At 41.7% G+C, this 21,800-nt stretch overlaps 1 protein-coding gene across 1 annotated transcript in view; it reads right to left on the reverse strand.

Moving 5' to 3' along the window:
- tenm3 (teneurin transmembrane protein 3) overlaps nt 1–21,800 on the reverse strand; it is a 171,543-nt gene that overhangs the window by 68,782 nt on the left and 80,961 nt on the right. Inside the window, 8 exon segments of the mRNA XM_034120952.1 lie at nt 40–225; nt 3,870–4,070; nt 8,267–8,461; nt 9,022–9,123; nt 10,163–10,403; nt 12,892–13,016; nt 13,854–13,937; nt 16,233–16,352. Coding sequence (XP_033976843.1) covers nt 40–225; nt 3,870–4,070; nt 8,267–8,461; nt 9,022–9,123; nt 10,163–10,403; nt 12,892–13,016; nt 13,854–13,937; nt 16,233–16,352 — 1,254 coding nt within the window.

Here is a 21,800-nt window from a genome sequence, read left to right on the forward strand (position 1 = left end):
GTGTGTGTGTGTGTGTGTGTGTGTGAATGATCTACTCACCAATATTGCAGTGCTCCCCTGTCCATCCTTGGTCACACTCACACTTGCCCTCCTTACACACTCCGTTCTTGCTGCACAGTGGATGGCAGGCCTTCTGGTCACACACACTTCCTGTCCAGCCCTCCTCGCATCGACACACACCGCCGTAACACACGCCATGGCTGCCACAGTCCACTTCACACACCTCTGTAGGAGAAAGAAAGAAAACATCAATGCACATGCAAACAAGTGCAATGGTACCTGCAGTACGGCCTGCATCCATTGCTTTGGGGAACACCAATACTGGACATTGGAAAGCATTCTAAAGAAGCATTATAAACAAAACTATATAAATGCATTTTAAAATATGCATCACTACTGTCAGGATTGTACCAATCTGAGTGTGTGGTTGTGAGTGTGTTTGCATGTTTAAGACAAATAACAAGATAAAGAACAGGCCAGGACAAAGGACATCATTTTCAGTTGTATATGCGAGGTGTCCACTAGTGAATGTGAGAGTATTTCAATAGTGTGTGTGTGAGGTTAATTTTCAGTAGTGTGTGTGTGTGGTTAATTTTCAGTAGTGTGTGTGTGAGGTGTTCAGTAGTGAATGTGAGAGTATTTCAGTAGTGTGTGTGTAAGGCCAGATGTTTTCAGTAGTGTGTGTGCGAGGTTAGTTTGAATTTTGGCCTACACGGCCCTTCATAAACGGCAACACAGATAGAAGTGAGAACACACTCACACACACAAACTGCTTTCCTGGTCTTTGTTTTTATGTCAAGCCATATGCTACTGATCTGCATTCCTCCTCCAACTTTCTCTATCCCTCCTCTTTTCAGCTCCAATGCTGTCACTTGTCTTCTCCGTCTCAGTTTCTCTCCCTCTCATTATCTTCCCTTCTGCAGCCCCACACCACAGAATAAGAGACTGTCCTTTGCAGGACAAAGATAACACTGGCCATTGGTTCAAACAACCAAAAAACAACTTATGCAAACGTTTACCGACAAGCAACCTCTTACCTCAGTGTAAATGATGACTCATATCAGAGGAGCCAAGACGGAAAACATATGCAACATATTTGAATGTCACAAATACTGTGACTTTTCCAAAAGAAAACCCTTCAGGGAGGAGATCGGTGTGGATGGGTGTTTTCTCTTTTCCCTTGTTTGTTATCCATTCCTTACTGATGGTGAACGTTGAATTCCTTTCACCCTTTAAAATGTTATACGTTACAATAACTAGAGCTCTGAAAAAAAAAAGTTTATTAAATCTCTCTCTCTACATGTATAGCAGCCATTACATTCCAGTGTGTGTTCAACTTTATTCATTTTACTCAAACACATACCTATACATTATAAAACCAGATAAACTCATAATGCTGCAGGGGACTTTTTCCAGAGCTGTAGTTACAAGTCAACAATGTAATCAGTGACCTAATCTGTGTTTCAAAATATCAAAGTAATGTAACCTGATTACATTCCGTTACCTTTGGATTACATTACATTACATTGCATTACATTGCATTTAGCTGACGCTTTTATCCAAAGAGACTTACAATAAGTGCATTCGACCAGGAAGATACAAACTTGAAGAAAACAGAATCATATAAGTACATTAGGTTTCATAGAGCCAAAACATTTCAAGTGCTACTCAACAGGCTTTAGATAAGCCAGTCCTTTATTAGTATATAAGTGCTTTGTTAGTCATTCTTTGTTAGGATTACTTCTATATTAAATGCAATGCAAATAAAAACAACAGAAAATAAATAACAATTAGATGTTTTACTTAAGTGTATGCAATGTAACCTTAGAAATGAAGTAACCAAGATATTTCATATCAAAATCTAGTAATCTGATTATTTCTTTTACGTAATCTCGTCACATGTAATCCGTTACTCCACAAGCCTGCTGGTTCTACTTTTTGCTTTGTGTTTCTGTGCTGCCCATCTATACACCTCCTCTGAATCAGTGTCATTGGTCTTCCAGCCAATCAGCTCCTTCCTCTCTCCGTGTTTTCCAGCCTCTTTAGACAGTCTGTCATGGCCTTATTAGTTTCACCTGTCGCCCATTAGCCCTGCCCACCTCACCCCCTGCACTTCAATCCCTCATCTGATTAGTTTGTAAATTATGGTTTTGAAATGGATTCTCAGTTAGCTTCTAGTATTGCTTCCCTTGAAAAAGAACCATTTGATCTAACTCTAAGACCTTCAACATGCATCAGCCAGACTGTTGTGCTGGCTCTTCCTCTGTGGAGAGGAGCAGCGACCACAGCAGGGGGCGCACACTGTAAGTCATCTTGAGCCCATAATACTCCTATGTTGGCTTCATTGGCTGCAGGTTAGTTTACAAATGGATGTGGAGATGGTAAGGATGTAACTGGCCTTAACGTGTTTCAGCCCCCAGCGCTGTCTCTGACCTTGCACCTACTCACAAGTGGAAGTTTGATGTCCTCAAGCAAGGTTTTCCTGGCCCAGCTATAACACTTTAGTTCTTTATATCACACCTTAGAATGATGTTTTTGTCCATTCGTCTTCGCCTGAAGTCTTCAGTTGTTTCACCAGCCATGTCTGCCATCTTTATGGCTGTTCCTAGGGGCTTGCATAATGAACACTGTTCTCTTAATTATGTTCTGCTCCATGACTGCTTTTTGTTTTATTTAGCGCTGATCCTGCTCTTCCTTATACTCTCAATGATTCTGTAAAGCACTATATCAACTATTTTAAACTAGGTGGGATGCTGCTCGAACAAATGCTTAAAACATGTGTATCATTGTAGTATATTTCTATATATTTCTGTGCAGTGGCGTAACAAGGTTGTGATTGGCCCCGGTGCAAATATTGTTTTGGGCCCCCCCCCCCCCCCCCCCCCCCATCGCCCAAAACATAAGCGCACGCTGATGCGCTCACACACGCACGGACACACACAACCACTCAGAAGCACCACATGTAGGCTATCAACAACAGCCTGCCCTGGCCTCAGACCACCACAGCCTGACAACGGCACAGCGAACTAATCACACAATCACTTTACAGAATTAATCGAGATTTCGAGGACGATGTATGACAAAAAAAACTGTCTAATTTTGTCAGTTTAGCCGTTACATCTCTTTGTTCTCTCTTGTCCTTTCTCTTTTGAGCACCACTCTTGTGCTTTGGTTTGCTGTAAATTATAAATGCAAGCTATTACATTTTTTATAATGTTGCCGAAATTGCTGCTGCTACAGTAGCTACAGTACCTATAACTTTTGAGGTTGATTAAACGGTTCGCACGTCACGCAAGGTATCACATGACATGAAAGGGAGCAAGGTCATTGGACAGACAAATTACAAATACATTGAGGTTGCTTGGTCACTTTGAAGACTGCATGAACCGGTCAATGCCATTGGGGCCCAAAATAAATCTATACAGTATATACATTTTTTTTTTTTTTTTTTTAAATCCTTTTTTTTTGCATGGGCCCCTGCGTTGCACCGCCTGCACTGTCGATAGTTACACCACTGTTTCTGTGGCTTTGTGAGATTGTATAGTGTTATATTGAGTACTCAATTTATTCAATTGTTTACGTTATGTTGTGTTTTATTGATTTACTCTAGTGATATATGTCCTTTCTATTGTGAAGGAGTATGTTTGCTGCTAATGTTAATTTCACATTTGTATTTGTATTACATTTGATCTTATTGTATTTTTTAAATATGTGTAACTTGTGTAATGCTCAACAACACTGCTGCTGGGACAAAATGTGTTTGCAATTGTGGCTGAATAAAGTTTCCATGTATCTATGTAGATGTTATAAGAAATGAGCCAAATGGAAAGAGCTCCTTCACACTGACAGACATTGAACGCGTAACACACCTAGAGAGCAGTCGGGCCCGGTCCAGTTCTGGTCGCAGCTGCAGGTGCTGGTCTCTGCGTTGTGAGTGCCGTGGCCCGAGCACTGATCAGGACACATGGCCTTAGCTATCTCACAGCTGGCCCCCCCCCAGCCCGGCTGACAGTGACACTCTCCGTGAATACACACACCGTGAGCCGAGCAGCTGGGGTCGATGCAGTCCACTGCAGGCAGAGAGAGGAAGAGGGGGGTTATACGGTATACACACACACATTAACATTTAACATCTGTGCCCACTAGAGGGCAGCGAACAAGCTTAGACTCTGACTGTAGTCGAGACTGAAGTCCAAGATGATATGTTCAGGCTCCACAAAGATATATTTATATAGGATGGTTAAAGCTTTGGAACCATAAGCATCATTATGGTTTAAACTAAGTTTGGAGAACTGGAGTTGAAGAAAAGTTAGTGTGTTTTTGTGGTCACATTGATCCAATGCAATATTTTTTAGATCAACACTGCTTCAGACCCACTGAGATGCACTTCTCTGAGGTGTCCGCTGCTTTAGGCTCAGTGTTTGCTGTTAAAGTGAAGGAGTGGCTGGGGAATAGACTCCAAAACCTAGAAAGATCATCAAACCTGTTCTTAAACATTAGTGATTAATGTTCTTTCCACGACATGATTGAGTTGTACCGTTTGCCTCAGTAAGGCTTACACAAGCATAGCTTTGACTGTGTTCCTTGATAAATGACTGCGGTGTCCAGGTGTGGATCGTCTCTTTGTTGTGCAGTCAGTTACAAACAGCACAGGAAACAAATGGATAGACTGACAGATTTTGAACATTGATGATGATGATTATGATGATTGTTATTTGACTGGTTTTCTCTGAATAAAGAGAAAATAACATATGCATTAGAATACTTTAATAAATATACAATTAATCGAAATGTATGGCTTCTGTGTAAATAATGTATTAATTTGGACTGAAACCCGCCCCCCCCTCTCCTTTCTTGCTCTTTAGAATCACTGGCCTTTCTTCTGTGATTATGCCTTGTGGCTGTATACTAAAGTAATATGTAGCATGAAAGCTTCATTCAAAAACTTGACAATCAAATTACTATCATTAATAATTTAGGAGTCTCAACAGAACACACTCATACACACACACACACACACACACACACACACACACACACACACACACACACACACACACACACACACACACACACACACACACACACACATACACTGTCTTTTATACGCACTCACAAAGGATTAGTGGGATCGAGGATTGAACTAATCTGAAACTAATCTGGTTACTGTCCCCTGTGATATATGTTTGTATGTGTGTGTGTGTGTGTGTGTGTGTGTGTGTGTGTGTGTGTGTGTGTGTGTGTGTGTTTGTGTGTGTGTGTCTGTTTCCAACCAGCAAATAGCAGATTAGTATCGAACAATTCAGAATAAATTTGTGTTGTGTAGTCCATTTTAACCAAAAACCTGTCAGCAGTTTGACAGTGACTATTGGCGCGTTTCCACTACAGGCGGAGCACGGTTTAAGAGGGCTGTGACGTCAGCGGCCCGTCTTTGGTTGCGTTTCCACTTGGCCTAGTACCGGCCGGCGGGTCCTAATTCACAGTTTTTTTGGCCTCATAAAATCGCGGGTCTAGGGCCAGAGACAACGAGGCTGAGTCGGGCTGAGTATGCTAAACTAGAGAGAGCATCGCTGGCAAGGGGGCTACAACTACAACAAGATGGACATATTTGACCGTGATTTAATTGTAATACACGTTTCAAAATGATGCCGAAGTAACAACATACTGATACCGGTTAGTAAAAACCATGAATTAATGCTTTGTCAAGTCTGCAGACAGACGGCAGGCGAAAAACCTTTTAAAATGCGTGTTGTCTGAATGGATCGGCTAAGCTAACGCAGTATATGCTCCGACCGTCCACACTCACAACAACGGCCTATACAGACATAAATAAAGCAGCGACTGTATTCACCATGACACAGGCAGTCTGTGGTTTGTACTTGTTTAACTTTTGTCTAGTTTCTGAACATATATGAGGAGCTGTGAGCTCTGAGTGCTAACAGCTAACGGCTGATGTTGTTTTTCTGGGGTTCTCATTGAAGATCACGTCACGGCTCCGCCTACACTGCGTTACTATAGACACTACCCCAGTTCCTAAACTGTAATGGAAATGCGCCATAAAGTGAGCCAGTCCTAACGAGGCCCAGCCATACCGAGCGGGGCCGAGCGAGGCCGTGTAGTGGAAACGCGCCATTAGACGGTGTGTATATACTGTGTGTGTGTGTGTGTGTGTGTGGTGTGTGTGTGTGTGTGTGTGTGTGTGTGTGTGTGTGTGTGTGTGTGTGTGTGTATGTGTGTGTGAAAGAGAGATGGATTAGAGTTAATTAATTTAGCATTTAGTGGTAATGCTGTCTAAACAAACTAGCTGTCAGCAGCTAGGGTTGGTTTCAGCAGATACGTCCTGCAGGTCAGTGGGATTATTGCTTGTAAACTTTATAAAATGACTTCAACCTGCAGTACAGTACATGGACCTGTGGTGAGTACAGTACATGGACCTGAGGACAGTACATGGACCTGTGGTGAGTACAGTACATGGACCTGAGGACAGTACATGGACCTGTGGTGAGTACAGTACATGGACCTGAGGACAGTACATGGACCTGTGGTGAGTACAGTACATGGACCTGAGGACAGTACATGGACCTGTGGTGAGTACAGTACATGGACCTGAGGACAGTACATGGACCTGTGGTGAGTACAGTACATGGACCTGAGGACAGTACATGGACCTGTGGTGAGTACAGTACATGGACCTGAGGACAGTACATGGACCTGTGGTGAGTACAGTACATGGACCTGAGGACAGTACATGGACCTGTGGTGAGTACAGTACATGGACCTGAGGACAGTACATGGACCTGTGGTGAGTACAGTACATGGACCTGAGCACAGTACATGGACCTGTGGTGAGTACAGTACATGGACCTGAGCACAGTACATGGACCTGTGGTGAGTACAGTACATGGACCTGAGGACAGTACATGGACCTGTGGTGAGTACAGTACATGGACCTGAGGACAGTACATGGACCTGTGGTGAGTACAGTACATGGACCTGAGCACAGTACATGGACCTGTGGTGAGTACAGTACATGGACCTGGGGACAGTACATGGACCTGTGGTGAGTACAGTACATGGACCTGAGGACATTACATGGAACTGAGGACAGTACAGTACATGGACCTGTGGTGAGTACAGTACATGGACCTGAGGACAGTACATGAACCTGTGGTGAGTACAGTACATGGACCTGAGGACAGTACATGGACCTGAGGACAGTACATGTTTGTCCAGAGTTAATAACATGAGGGGATTCACAAAACCTCCAGTTTTTCCTTCAGGCATTACACATCATTATTCACCCAGATTATGGAAAAACTTTCCTGATAAACAGTGCAGCAAAATGTGACAGCTAAACCACGACAACTTACAAATGTGGGTATTTTGGCACAAAGCTGTGACAGAAAATAGCTGTTGAGTAATGTGTACTGAAGCTGAAACAAGGCCAGATCAAACCCTGTGTCCTCTCAACATCTGCACAAAAACTACTATTTACAACTAAACAGTTGAATTATCCATCCAGTACATGACATTAATTTAGTGTCCTGTACGGTTGTAAAGAACAATATTATGGTTTAAAAAATTGTTTAAACTCTGCAAGTAAAAGCCATCATGAACTATTATCCAATTATCTCAAATAGCATGGATCCTTGTATTTCTAAAGTTTAGCAATAAATGTTTGCTAAATAAAATATTTATGGTGATATTTGATCATGTAGTCACGTCTTAATCACTTTCCAATATCCATGATGTAAAACGATGCAGAGCAGTGTAAAATGATATTCACATCTGCTTCAACACAATATCTGTTCTTTATTCTAACCTTCCTCACAGTTGTGTGCTGGTTTTGATTTAGCAGTAGACTCCCTGCTTCTGTGAACAGTTGTCTCAATGTCTTTACTGGATCATATTGTCCTTTCTCACACAACATCTAATCTTAGTGTCAGTTTTACCATGGAATCTATTTCACACGTTATTGTCCTGAAGGTGGAAGTCTCTCTGATCTGAAATAGCTTTTTTAGTCTTTTCATGTTTGCTCCTTTTGAAGCGTTTGGTGATTCAAGCCCTAGTCACACATTGAATACATAACAGTGCTGGCTTCATCAATCTGGTAAAACTAGGGCATTTTGTCATTATTTTATAAAAGCCAATGAACAACACACAATTGGATTGCCGGATATTAAGTTGGGAGTACTAACATGTAACATGATGCAGAGCAGTGTTAGAAGAGTGTTATCATCTCACAACATCTGTTCTTTACTCTTACCTTCCTCACAGTTATCGCCCTTATAGCCGGTGTTGCAGATGCAGGCTCCCACGATGCAGATGCCGTGTCCTCCACAGTGGATGTCGATGCACTGGTTGACCGGCACATCACACTCAGTGCCTTTCCAGCCGCTGTAGCACTGGCAGCGGCCGCGGGAGTACTGGCCGTTCCCACTGCAGAGCACCGGGCAGGCGGCTGCAGGGAGGAGCAAGTCAGATACAGATCCTCTACTTCAATCAGTCAGAGGACACATGACTCTCCCAACAGTCACTGCCTCTCTATAGACGAGAGCAACCCATCCGGGCACTTTCCCTCTACGTCATGGCCCATCGCTTTTTGGGTGCAAACATCTGCTGCCATGTGACTGGTAGGTAATACAGATTCTGACGTTTTCTCCAATAACAGTAGGAAATAAATAATACTGCACATTTTGTATCTACAAGGAGCCCAATTACAATGGTCAGACAGGAAAACAAATACATCATAATATTGGACGTCGATGATCGGCGTGGATTTATGGTTTAATTTAAATCAATAGGCGATGGATGTCCGGTCAGTCTGCTGGTGGACGAGCGTCAGGCAGCAGCTCACACTGAAACTAGATTTTGGCTTGTCAGTGTTTTATATTTGAATGCAGCAGCCACAGTCACTGCTTCTGACTATTGTTTGAGGTGCAATAAGGGACAGAGCATTTTAGGCATGATGAAACTATTGTTGTCTCCCATCTATAGGTGGCATAGTGTTTGTGTGTTTACCTCGAGAGCAGTCAGGCCCTAGGAATCCTGGGAAACAGTGACATATTCCTGAGAGACAATCCCCGTTTCCATGACAATTCTGAGGACACTCCATAATCGACTCTGATTAAGATGAAGTGAGAGTGAGAGAGAGAAAGAGGGAAAGGGAGATAGAGAGGTGAGTTAAGGGTGTACGTTCATTGGGTGGACTGGATGTGTAACTGTAAATAACAAGCACCATACACCGGCCCTCACTGGTTGCTATAGTTACAGCCAGTCAGTCCAATCAACACTTTCTAACAACCAATTACTGCGCTGCCTTCTTCCTGCTCAAGCTCTCGCTTTCTATTACACACACACACACACACACACACACACACACACACACACACACACCCACGCACACACACACACACACACACACACACACCCACACACACACACACACACACACACACACACACACACACACACACACACACACACACACACACACACACACACACACACACACCCACACACCCACACGGTAACACTTTATTTTGATAGTCCATAGTTAACACTCTATAAGTCATCAGTTGACATTTAGTAGCATGTCAACAGTGCATCAGTTGACATGTATCAGTTGACATTCAACAGCACCGTTCAAACCGACAAGTAACTAAGCATTAGCTGATGATCTCAACTTTAGAGTTTAGTTGACTATTACATTAAGCATTAGTTGACGATCAACAGATAAGCAACTTTAGAGTTTAGTTGACTATTACATTAAGCATCTGTTGAAACAGTGTTGTTGAATGTCAACTGATGACTTATAGAGTGTCAACTATGGACTATCAAAATAAAGTGTTACCTTATAACACTATACTATGCCTTTCAGTGTATACTAGTGGTTGTTTTAGAACAAATATTCGTTTTTATTATGATAATTAAGAGTGCTGATTTAATGTTCATTAAAAATAAATGTGAATGCAGATTATGTAGGCAACAAAACAACATGTTGGTATCCTGAAGCAGGCTTCAGCAGCTGGTGTTATAATTATAAAGTTATTATGTGAATTACTGTAATGACAAGCTGCCACATTAATAACGTTATCTTGTATTGTCTGTGTAGTCAGTAACTCTTTCAGTCATCACTGCGAACACACACCCCCCCCCTCACCTATAGCGATGGTGTTATAGGAGACTTGTTCTGTGTTGCGCCCGTCGTTGTACATGGCTAGGTGCCAGATCCCCGTGTCCAGGTACTGGATGAAGCCGGCCCCGTGCACGTTCACAGAGCGTGTGTGTCGGGCCCCCCCTGCGGACCCCTCCTCGTGAGCATGTCCTGCATCCGTGTCACTGAGCGACCGCTTGTCTTTGGAAATGAGGCGGCTGCCGTCCAGAAGCTCCACAAAGTCGTACTGAAAGACAAAAATACACAAGAAAACATTAGGATTATATATTTTACAAACGAACAAGTACCTCAAGGTAAACAGATAAGTATCCCAGACAGTGGTCTAGATAAAGGAACTGTGGTCAGTCTAATGGCGCGTTTCCACTACAGCCCGCAGCCCGGTTTAAGAGGGCTGTGACGTCAGCGGCCCGTCTTTGGTTGCGTTTCCACTTGGCCTAGTACCGGCCGGCGGGTCCTAATTCACAGTTTTTCTGGCCTCATAAAATCGTGGGGGCCAGGGCCAGAGGCAACGAGGCTGAGTCGGGCTGAGTATGCTAAACTAGAGAGAGCGTCGCTGGCAAGGGGGCAACAACTACAACAAGATGGACATATTTGACCGTGATTTAATTGTAATACACGTTTCAAAATGATGCCGAAGTAACAACATACTGATACCGGTTAGTAAAAACCATGAATTAATGCTTTGTCAAGTCTGCAGACAGACGGCAGGTGAAAAACCTTTTAAAATGCGTGTTTTCTAAATGGAGATTGGCTAAGCTAACGCAGTATATGCCCCGACCGTCCACACTCACAACAACGGCCTATACAGACATAAATAAAGCAGCGACTGTATTCACCATGACACAGGCAGTCTGTGGTTTGTACTTGTTTAACTTTTGTCTAGTTTCTGAACATATATGAGGAGCTGTGAGCTCTGAGTGCTAACAGCTAACGGCTGTGTTGTTTTTCTGGGGTCCTCTGAAGATCACGTCACGGCTCCGCCTACACTGCGTTACTATAGATACTGCCCCAGTTCCAAAACTGTAATGGAAATGCGCCATAAAGTGAGCCAGTCCTAACGAGGCCCAGCCATACCGAGCGGGGCCGAGCGAGGCCGTGTAGTGGAAACGCGACATAACAGTCCATATTAACAACTGGACATTTTTCAATTCAGTTTCTTATGATTATTTATGATACCCAGAGCATTATGGAATATGGCAACCCTGACCTTTGATCTCGGACATCTGTCAACTTATTAAACCCATATGGTCCATATCTTAATCACTATTGAATGGATTTCCATGAAATTTGTTCTTGGTATATATGTTTAAAGTTGAATTCCTGATGTTCAGAATATGGGGTTAAAGTTAGCTGACTATATAGTTCTTATGACTTTAGTTTTATTTATAAATGTTAATTGATTCTGTCTGTGTGTTGATAGTTATTTTATTTTAATATTTTAATATGATAAAACTCAGTTAAACAGCATGCATTAACAGTAGCAACATATGTTATTTTGCGCTCATTAGCATAATTTCTATTTTAAAATGTTCGAACAAAATGTCTACTTTTTCCTTAAAAGAAAAAAACAAGCTTGATGAGATTGATGGGGAAGGCTATAACAAGGGCTCTCGCTCTCTCTCTCTCTCTCTCTCTCTCTCTCTCTCTCTCACACACACACACACACACACAACACACACACACACACACACACACACACACACACACACACACACACACACACACACACACACACACACACACACACCATTGTCTATTATGGAAAGTGCTAGCGTTGAGCTGTGATAGGGGGCATTGTGTGTCTCTCACAGATAAGTGGATTATTCCCTTGACATGATTATCACACAGAGATGTAAGTTTAGTCAAATGGTATTTTAGCTGTGTAAGGAGCTTATCTTCTTCATTATTAACCAAGAATCCATTAAGCACTTGTCCTAGACACACTTGCAAAGTTGAAAGAGGGATTTGGGGTCTTGACATTTGGGGAGGCAGAATATTTTTCTTATCACTTTAGGTGTTTGGTAAAATCAGAGGACAGAGGATTCTGGATGGTTGAAGACAGGATTTCTGAAACGCTGTGTCGGATCCTAAAATATGATAAGAGTTCATTCCGGAGAGACTGATGCAAACACCGCTCTAGCTTCTGCCGAGGTTTGTGCCGGTTTGAATCCACTAACAGGTTTTTATTTAGTAGTAGACAGTAGCTTCTGTGAGGATCTGATCTATAATAATAATAATAATAATATTACATTTATAAAGCGCTTTTCCTGGTGCTCAAAGCGCTTACAAGCAAGTAAAACAAAACTATATATGAACTATATCCCCCTCATAACTTCAAACTTGGTCTTTAAGGTTCCATTTATTGAACCAATGTTTCTCCTTTATGCATTAGAGTTGATGACTAACAGGTCTAACCGTGCCGCTGCAGGCTTTACATTAAATCTGACTCCATTTATTTCACACTTGTGCCATGTTGAAAGTGAGACAGATATGTTAGCAGGTCAGATCTGGTGCGATTGTGGAGACATGACGTGGCACTTATTCTGACATGAGACCAGCTGCTACAGAGCCATCAGGTATCACAGAGGAGGGGGGCTGTGGGAACGGCCTTTAGGCTGGAAGAACTAGGTCTGGTTAAAGTGTAGCCTCCATGAACTTGCCGGAGCTATTCATAAATGAGCACATCATTTTATTTGCATGTTTGTGTTACCAACCTGTGTGTGTGAGGGCGGCAGGCCTTTGCGTCCATAGACTCCAACAAGAGCATCCTTCTGCACGGAGATGTTGAATTTCAAAAACTGTGGCTGATCAATATATAGCTGGGACCTCCAAAACACACCTTGGATGAAGAAGGAGATACAAATCAGCAATTTAAAGATGAACACAGTCCTTGATGTCCTCTCTATACACCGTACAAGTCCACACGCTCACACAAAACCACAATTAAAAAGTCCTGGATTTTAGATACTCCCATCTCCAATGCAAGCAGAAATTCAAAATCATTATTTTACATTTTCTTTAGTTATTTCTGTGTCAGTGTGTTGAGATCAATTATTCATCTCTTATACAGTAGATCCTCCTCTCCTGGAACTGCTGACAAGATGCAGCATGCTGACGTTTATTCACCAATATGTTCCAGGCTTTAAGCATCAAATGAATTCCATTTCAAACTGCTAAACTGATCTTAAAACCACTTAATAATATCATATACAGTATGTAAAGAGCGCTTCTTCATTTTGATGTATTGCTCGTAGCTACTGGTTCCTTTCAGTAGAAAGCAGAGTTATGACAAAGGAAGGATTTATGGTGGGACTGATGCATAAGACTTCATTTGTTTTAGAGGATCACTTTATAGACTGATAACTGATGCACAAATGTGGGTTGGATTATAAAATAATTATAATAATCAATATGTCACGTGTGATAGGCCCGGATATTTATTTACTCGATTGATTTGCAAAGAAGCTCATATGAATAATATATCAAATGTATATATTTGTTAAAAGCCAAAGAGCAGCATGCGCTGATGGCAGCACAGGAAGGGGTGCAGAATATACTTGGTTTACAAATGGCACAGCAGCTTATACTGTGATGTGAGTGTGTGTGTGTGTGTGTGTGTGTGTGTGTGTGTGTGTGTGTGTGTTTGTGTGTGTGTGCATGTGTGAATGTCACTAACCTGGGGGGACATCTTGTATGGCTCGCCTCCCAACATCCACCTCCCCCGTGTCTATGGTGTTGTTCTCTAGAAGAAACATTTTTCCTGCAAAGACAAATAAAAACAAAATGTAAAGCATGTTATTTGTGCTTCTCACTCATGTAGAACTATTCCTGCAAAGGTCATATTATAATTGAACACACATGAAGCATTGACCGAAGCTGTAGCAAAGGGCTGTTATCTGCAGATTGATCAATTCAAAATGGCAAAACATTTATCCATAATATCCAAACTGTATTTACCAACTGGTATTGTTGTTTATTATAAATGTGCTAATTTGCCCATCAACTGCCACATTTACTGGTTCAAAAGTCTAATATGTAACTCTGCAAAAATAAATGGGAATCTACAATTAAAAACGAATAGGCGGGCATTCATTTCTCTAGTTTCAATCCAGCATGTGCACTATGGAGCTGGAATGGTTCCACACTGTTCAAAGTTTAACATTTCATAGAGCTTCCTGTTCATAACATTACACTCTAACAGCTTAAGTCATGACATCTGGGCACTAAACCAACACTGAATGTGTGTGTGTGTGTGTGTGTGTGTACAGTCTAGACGTTAAGCACATTTGTCACACTAATATGAGCTGAAACATTGGACACCAGTCTTCAAACCCAGCTCGGAGGCATACACACCTCCCTCTATTTCTAACACACGCACACACACACACACACACACACACACACACACACACACACACACACACACACACACACACACACACACACACACACACACACACACACACACACACACACACACAGCTAAACGAAACAAAAGGGTAATAACAAAGGCTCTGAATTAGCCCTGAGCGAAAAAATGCTAACGCAATTAGCACAGAACTCAAGGTAAAATACCCTTATTACTTATTGTATCTGCACAAACAAGATAAGATGAGTTATTATGGTTTTATATGAGTTATATATATTTTAACCATTAAGCGGCAGGTCTCTCTCCACACAACTGTCACCTCGCGTCTGAGGAGCACCTGCAGTATTGCCTGCCCACTGTGTTGCGGCTGCATTCTGATTGGCAAAGGCACTTCTGAGTTGAAAACTATGTGCTATGATTGGCTAAGGGTTCCTCACACAGGAGTTAACCCTTTGTGGCCTGGGTTACATGTGCGCAAAACAAGTACATTTGGGCAAACTCTAATAGGAATGCAAGGGCAGGTGCTAAAGTCTATTTGTGCCTGCTATCAGGAGTCTACCAACAGATGCAGTGGTTATTGAAAATGATGATGATGATGATGATGATGATGATGAGGATGATGATGATGATGAGGATGATGAGGATGATGATGATGATTCACACTTTGTACTAATTTGTACTATTCCCAGGGTCGGCGTCATGGGGGTCATTCACGGGCCATGCCCCCCCAAATGAGTCACTGTGCCCCCCCAACGCAGGGCAGGCAAGCCGTGCCACTTTGCCGTTTTCTTATTCACTTATATGATTTTTTAATCATATAAGTGAAAACGTTTCCACTAAAAGTTTTTTGTGTGAAATAAATCAGAAATAAAGAATACAAATATAAAACACAGCCTGAGGTGTGCTCACTGCTGCTCTCTGATTGGTGTGTTGCTTGACCAATGACCCCCGACCTTTGTTTTGTTATCATTACGTGACTGTGTGTTTAGATGAAAGCCCAGTGGCGATCTGTCCATCTGTTATACTGATTACAGTAAAGCCATCGAAAATAATATGATATACAGTACAAGTACTTCTGGGTCTCTGTGTTTCATTCAAGCTCGGCTCTGTGTGTGTGTGGCACGAGCACATTTTGTGCGCGAGCGGTAACGTGGAATGTTGTTGTTAGCATCTGGTTAGCTAGCTATGCTAACAGATATAAAGAGCTGTTTCTCCACCAAGGTGGAGGAGAGTCCTCTCCTGTCAGACTGAGAGGATCTTATAACGTCAGCTCAGCGAGGTAAAGGACTCTCTCAGTGTTTAGATAGTTCACTTTAGTCTAAGTCATCTCAGTGGGTCTCAAACGGTTTGGTCACCATTTATGTAAACAAGTATTTGCGAGGAACACCTTTATATGATCCTTATAGTTATTAAAAAATAAGAAAATAAATGAAAAACAGGTATGAAATATTATATGACAGTAAAACAAGAATACAGTTTAAAAGGGGAATGATTACATCTGTTTACAGTTCTGTTTCATATGGGTGTTACCTGAGTATATGTCTAAGTTTCTGTTTGACTCTAGGCTTTCTCCTTAATGTGTCACACATTTTTCTAAAAGGAAATTTAACTGAAGCTTTCATATCTTTTTGTGCCTTCTTTCCATTCAGAATAAAGGATTCAAAAAGTATGTAAGTAGGAACTCACCGTTGTCTGTAGACACCATGAAGGTGTTGGGAGTTGTATCTCTTCCCCCTCCTCCATTTTCAAATGCTCCGTATCCCTCACTCTCCTGAAGCTGCCAGTTCAGACCAAACAGGTGCATCGCTAGAGACCAGGAGAGAAAATAATGAGAGGCAGAAAGAGACAGCTGGGAAAATACAGTCAGCGCAACGACAAGAGATACAAAAGTTAGGAGAAGAGGGAACAAGAGGCCAGTGAAGAGTGAACAAAGGAGAAAAATCAAGACAATACAACACACACACACACACACACACACACACACACACACACACACACACACACACACACACACACACACACATTAAGTATTACACGTAGAATAGAATGTAAACTATTATAGAGTCATACACAATCAATTTTCTCTACAGTGAAGTGTGTATACATTTCATAGTAAACCACCAGCAGATAATCTGACACAACCCAATACACCTCTAACCTCTGTCTACCACCTACGTGTTTACTCTGTTTCTCTATCTGTGTGTGTGTGTGTGTGTGTGTGTGTGTGTGTGTGTGTGTGTGTGTGTGTGTGTGTGTGTGTGTGTGTGTGTGTGTGTGTGTGTGTGTGTGTGTGTGTGTGTGTGTGTGTGTGTCTGTGTGTGCACCCAGCCGTGGGCTTGTAAACCATCAGCTCTCTTGCTATCTCCCTCCTGCTCCCTGCATCTCTGGAGCAAAGACCATCTAAATTGGTGTAAAGAGAACAGAACAGAAACATCCACACTCATGAAGCCCAATTCTATTCCCCATCGCACCTCCTCCCTGAACTTCCATGCACTGCTATATTCTGCGTGGTGTCTGCTGAATGATGCTGACTGTCTGGAGAACTGCAGAGCTGAGGTGGCATTTTACAAAGTGAAGCAGCAGAGGGGTTTAGTTTCCTGCTTTATGTTGTCAAGGTAACAAAATATACACTGCACTTTTCTGATATAAGCTGAGTTTATAATCACATATCCATATACCACTGAACATGCTCTGTTTTCATATTTCTGGATTGAGGCAAAAATGTAATACAATAAAGCACTTTAATTCACCAAAGCTGTCTCTGAACCTGAGTTACAGAGTACTGTTAGGCAGATTATAAATCGAAGTACCTTAGGACCTGGGGCAGGCATTTCCTTGAATGGCGCTAAAGCAAAGACTATACTGAGCAATTAAACATCCATTTATTTTTTATTGTAATAAAAGGAGGATAAATGTGCTCATGAAAGTGGTCAGTCAATCTTATCTCCGCTGTACAATTTCACTATTTTGGGAACTCTTTTGAGACATAATTCAGAAGAGATTTATTAGGTACCCTTTCCTTAGATGCTGCATGCCTCATTTAGAAACCCATTATGAAAATACATAAATAAACCTGACACATAAATCAAGGCATCAATGATACAGGAACATGGATTGATGCCCTAGAATGAGGTTCATTTACTTCATTCACAGACATTTGGATTTCCTTTAGGAGCTCCATAAACGCTTGCACGGTAACCTATAGACATTATCATGGAGAAGGAGAACTGTGCAACTTAGAGCGTTGCACAGTTCAGTGAAGAGTTCACACAGTTACAGTCAAGTTGGCCAGGCTCTGGTCCACCAAAGAGCCTGTAGAAGGCACTACTTATTGACATGGGATAGTGAAGCTCACTACCAATATAAGCAATAGTGATATGGTGATGGCTGCCAATATTTAATATTCTTAAATTAGATCATTTTCACACCCGCCAAAACTAACAAAACAGCATCAGTGTGTTACTCTCACACACAGATGAGCCTAAAGCACCTCAGGACATAAAACAAACAAATCCCTGTTATTCAACACCTGAGCGAAGGTGGGTATGAGGAGACCCCTGTCCCTTAAGCCCCCCCGACAAAGTGATGCTGTGCTGGGGATGAAGCGCGGCCCCCTGTGTGTGCTGGCTGAATATGGAGGAACACGAGGAGTCTGGATCCTCACAGAGCAGATATGAGAGGAGCCGTGTCAAGGACCAATTACTGATTCATCTTGGGAACATTTAGTGAAGGACCGTGCCACACACACACACACACACACACACACACACACACGCACACACACACACACACACACACACACACACACACACACACACACACACACACACACACACACACACACACACACACACACACACACACACACACACACACACACACTCTACCTCATTAAATTAGAGCCGTGCTGTGCTAGCACGTTATCCTCAACCCCTCCTGGTGAGGACAGGAGCAAAGGGTCATGGGAGAGTGCTGGCTAATCGACAGGAGCCTGTGTGTGTGTGTGTGTGTGTGTGTGTGTGTGTGTGTGTGTGTGTGTGTGTGTGTGTGTGTGTGTGTATGTGTGTGTGTGTGTGTGTGTGTGTGTGTGTGTGTGTGTGTGTGTGTGTGTGTGTGTGTGTGTGTGTGTGGTGTGTGTGTGAAGATTAATGGCCATGGAAACAGTCATACAAGACTGGTTCTCTCTAACAAAACCTTTTTAGGTAATGTTACCAGGACATTTTAGAGCAACAGTTGTGGATTTAAGAACGATTTCAAAGACTAGCGTGGGGTTGAACACCAAAAACCATTTGGAGGCTCATTACTTGAAGATCACAGGAATTTAGCATTAACTATACATCCCTACTTCTTCTAAGACAGTCAGAGGACGCTGTTACGAATAACCTGTTGCCAGGTTGCTATCAACAGCCTTATATTTGCTGTTCTTTATAAATATGAATAGGTCTGTGAGCCTGAAGCTGTGGTGAGTCCCTCCTGTGGAAGATTTTCCCTGCAGCAGGAGAACCACTCGTATGGATGAGGAGAGAAACTATCCTACTGTGTTCAAAGAGAGACTGGAATCAACAAGCTGTCAGCCTTGACTGCGTCCGTTCAGAAGAGCAAACTGATCCCAGTTCAGCCGGATAATCTGACACACACTGAGAGGGGCTGCAGCTGCATGATTCCCAACTTCAAGGGAAGGACATGTATTAAGAACACACCAGAGGACACCCTTTCACTTCTTTTATGTTTAGAAATTGTGCTTTTTTCACAGGTGTAGCTGTTGAAAATGACTCATCCCCTGAACAATGTATAGCAACTTTAAAAGCTGACTCATGTCAGGTGATGATGTCTGGTCCAATGAGGAAGCATGCCTTATCACAGGGATTGCAGACATTAGCCGCGTTCACACCAAGTACTTTGCCGTACTCAGTGCCGGCACTCAGTGCCCCGGCACTTATTACCCCAGGGCATTTAGAACAGATCGCATTCACACCGGAATAAATTCCCTGAGGGAAGATTACACAAATGAGCCGCTGACGTCACTTCGTCTTCTTCTGCTTTGGGTTTACTGGCAGGCCGCAAACAACTTCACGGCGTATACTGCCACCCGGAGTCCCCGGCCGGAAGTCCCCGGCCGGAAATCCCCGGAGTTTGGGACTGGCTTCAGTAGAAGCTGCTGGGACTCCCAGCAGCTTCTACTCCCGAGGAAATCGCCAGAACGCCGACACCTCCTCATCTCCACCGCTCCCATGTTTTCTTTTGTGTTGCCATAAGTTAGTCTCTCTGCGTTTGTGCGCTGGGTGAATGCTAATGCTAATAATGCTAATGCGAGGATAATAAAATGGTGGCTCTACAAAACATTTCAGAGTTGTACGGGGCGTGGTTTGCAATTCGCCCAGCCAACCAGAACTGGGGCACTTTTTTCCCCCAGGAAAGTACCATCTCTCAGCAGGCACTAAAAATGGGGGTAAAAATTCCCGAGATTAAGTGCTCTTTTTGGTGTGAACGCGAAATAAGGGGTACTAACGGAACTAAACGCGAAAAGTACAGGGTTTGTGAACACGCCTATTATTCACCGCAGGGATGGGAGGGTTACTGTAACATGTAGTCCGTTACTATATCTAGTTGCATAGATAGAAAGATAGATATATACTTTATTCATCCCAATCATTTTGTTACAGGAGCAGTGTGTTCAACATTAAAATACAAATACTTAAAAAGTGGAATAGATTTAACAATTAACAATTACAAATAAAAATAAAATAGTATATCAAATATAAACAATATATATTTTTTAACCTAATCTAAGTGTCACAATATAAAAGTGATGTGACCTGATTACTTTCCATTACTGTTGATAACCTCAATATCAAATCCAATGCAAATAAAATAAATAAGAAAATAAATAACAATAAGATATTTCCCATCAAGAATGTAGTAACAGTAAGAGTTTACAAATGCTGTTTAAGCTTAACACATGGATTAAAAGCATAGACTGTATTTTTGTTTAATAAATAAGGTGTCCACCTACTGCATTAAAACATAAATGTATTTAAAATAAAGAAGACTTAAACTAGCCTAAAGACTTAAACTAGCCTAAAGACTTAAACTAGCCTAAAGACTTAAACTAGCCTAATTCTAAAACTGTAATCCTGCTGGTAGTCTCTATTTAAAAAAAAAAATGTAACTGTAATCTGATTACTTCTTTTTGTATAATTGCAATCGAATACAGTAACCTTTTTTTAGTTTCCTGATGACGTAATCCATGACATGTAATATATGTAATGTGTTACTCCCCCACCTGTTCCCTGGTCTCCTGTGTCTGATGTCAGGCTGGGACTTCCACCTCTAGTTTCTGTGTTACATTGGAAGTGAAAAGTTTCCCTGGGTTATTTATCGTTATTGGATGATTCTGCACCTCGTGATTGATGCAGTAGGCGCTGTGCCCTTTCTACAGCTAAGGTGGTGCAGTTGGAAGGGGGGGGGGGGGTCATACACCTGTGATTAATGTTTGACTTTTTATTAACTCTAACTTTGACCTTTTCCCTAAACTTCCCCAGATGATGTATGAACTGTAGGTGCTTAAGCCATAGCAACAGGTTCTGTTGCTCAGCACAAACTATATCATGCTTGGGGAGTAACAGATTACATGTAACGGATTACCAATTTAAAAAAAGGTATCTGTATTCGATTACAATGACATTAAATAAGTAATCACATTACTGTTACATTTAAAAAGAAAAAATAGAGATTACCAGCAGGATTACAGTGTTAGAATACATTTTGAAATAAAGATGGATATATTATAGAATGTCCTGAATACATTTTCTTTATGGTTTATATTTATGCTACTTTAATTGTTCTTTATTTTAAATACATTTATTTTGTAATGCAGTAGGTGGACACCTTATGTATTCAACAAATACAATTCATGCTTTTAATCCATGTGTTAAGCTTAAACAGCATTTGTAAACTCTTACTGTTACTACATTTGTATTTGAAATATCTTGGTTACTTAATTTCTAAGATTATATTGTTACATGCATTTAAGTAAAACACATCTTTTTATTTTTTATTTTATTGCTTTTATTTGCATTGCAGTTCATATTCAGGTAGTCCAAAAGTACCAGAAAATAATCACCATTTTGATACTTAGATTAGGTTCCTTATTCAATAGTTTTACTTGTAACTGGTTCATGTAACGGATTACCTTTTTAAAATCCCTCCCTGTTTAATGAATATGATTATCAAATTCAATCCAACATTGCCAGG

Source organism: Trematomus bernacchii, unplaced genomic scaffold (genome assembly GCF_902827165.1).
Source record: "Trematomus bernacchii unplaced genomic scaffold, fTreBer1.1, whole genome shotgun sequence".
NCBI lineage: Eukaryota > Metazoa > Chordata > Actinopteri > Perciformes > Nototheniidae > Trematomus > Trematomus bernacchii.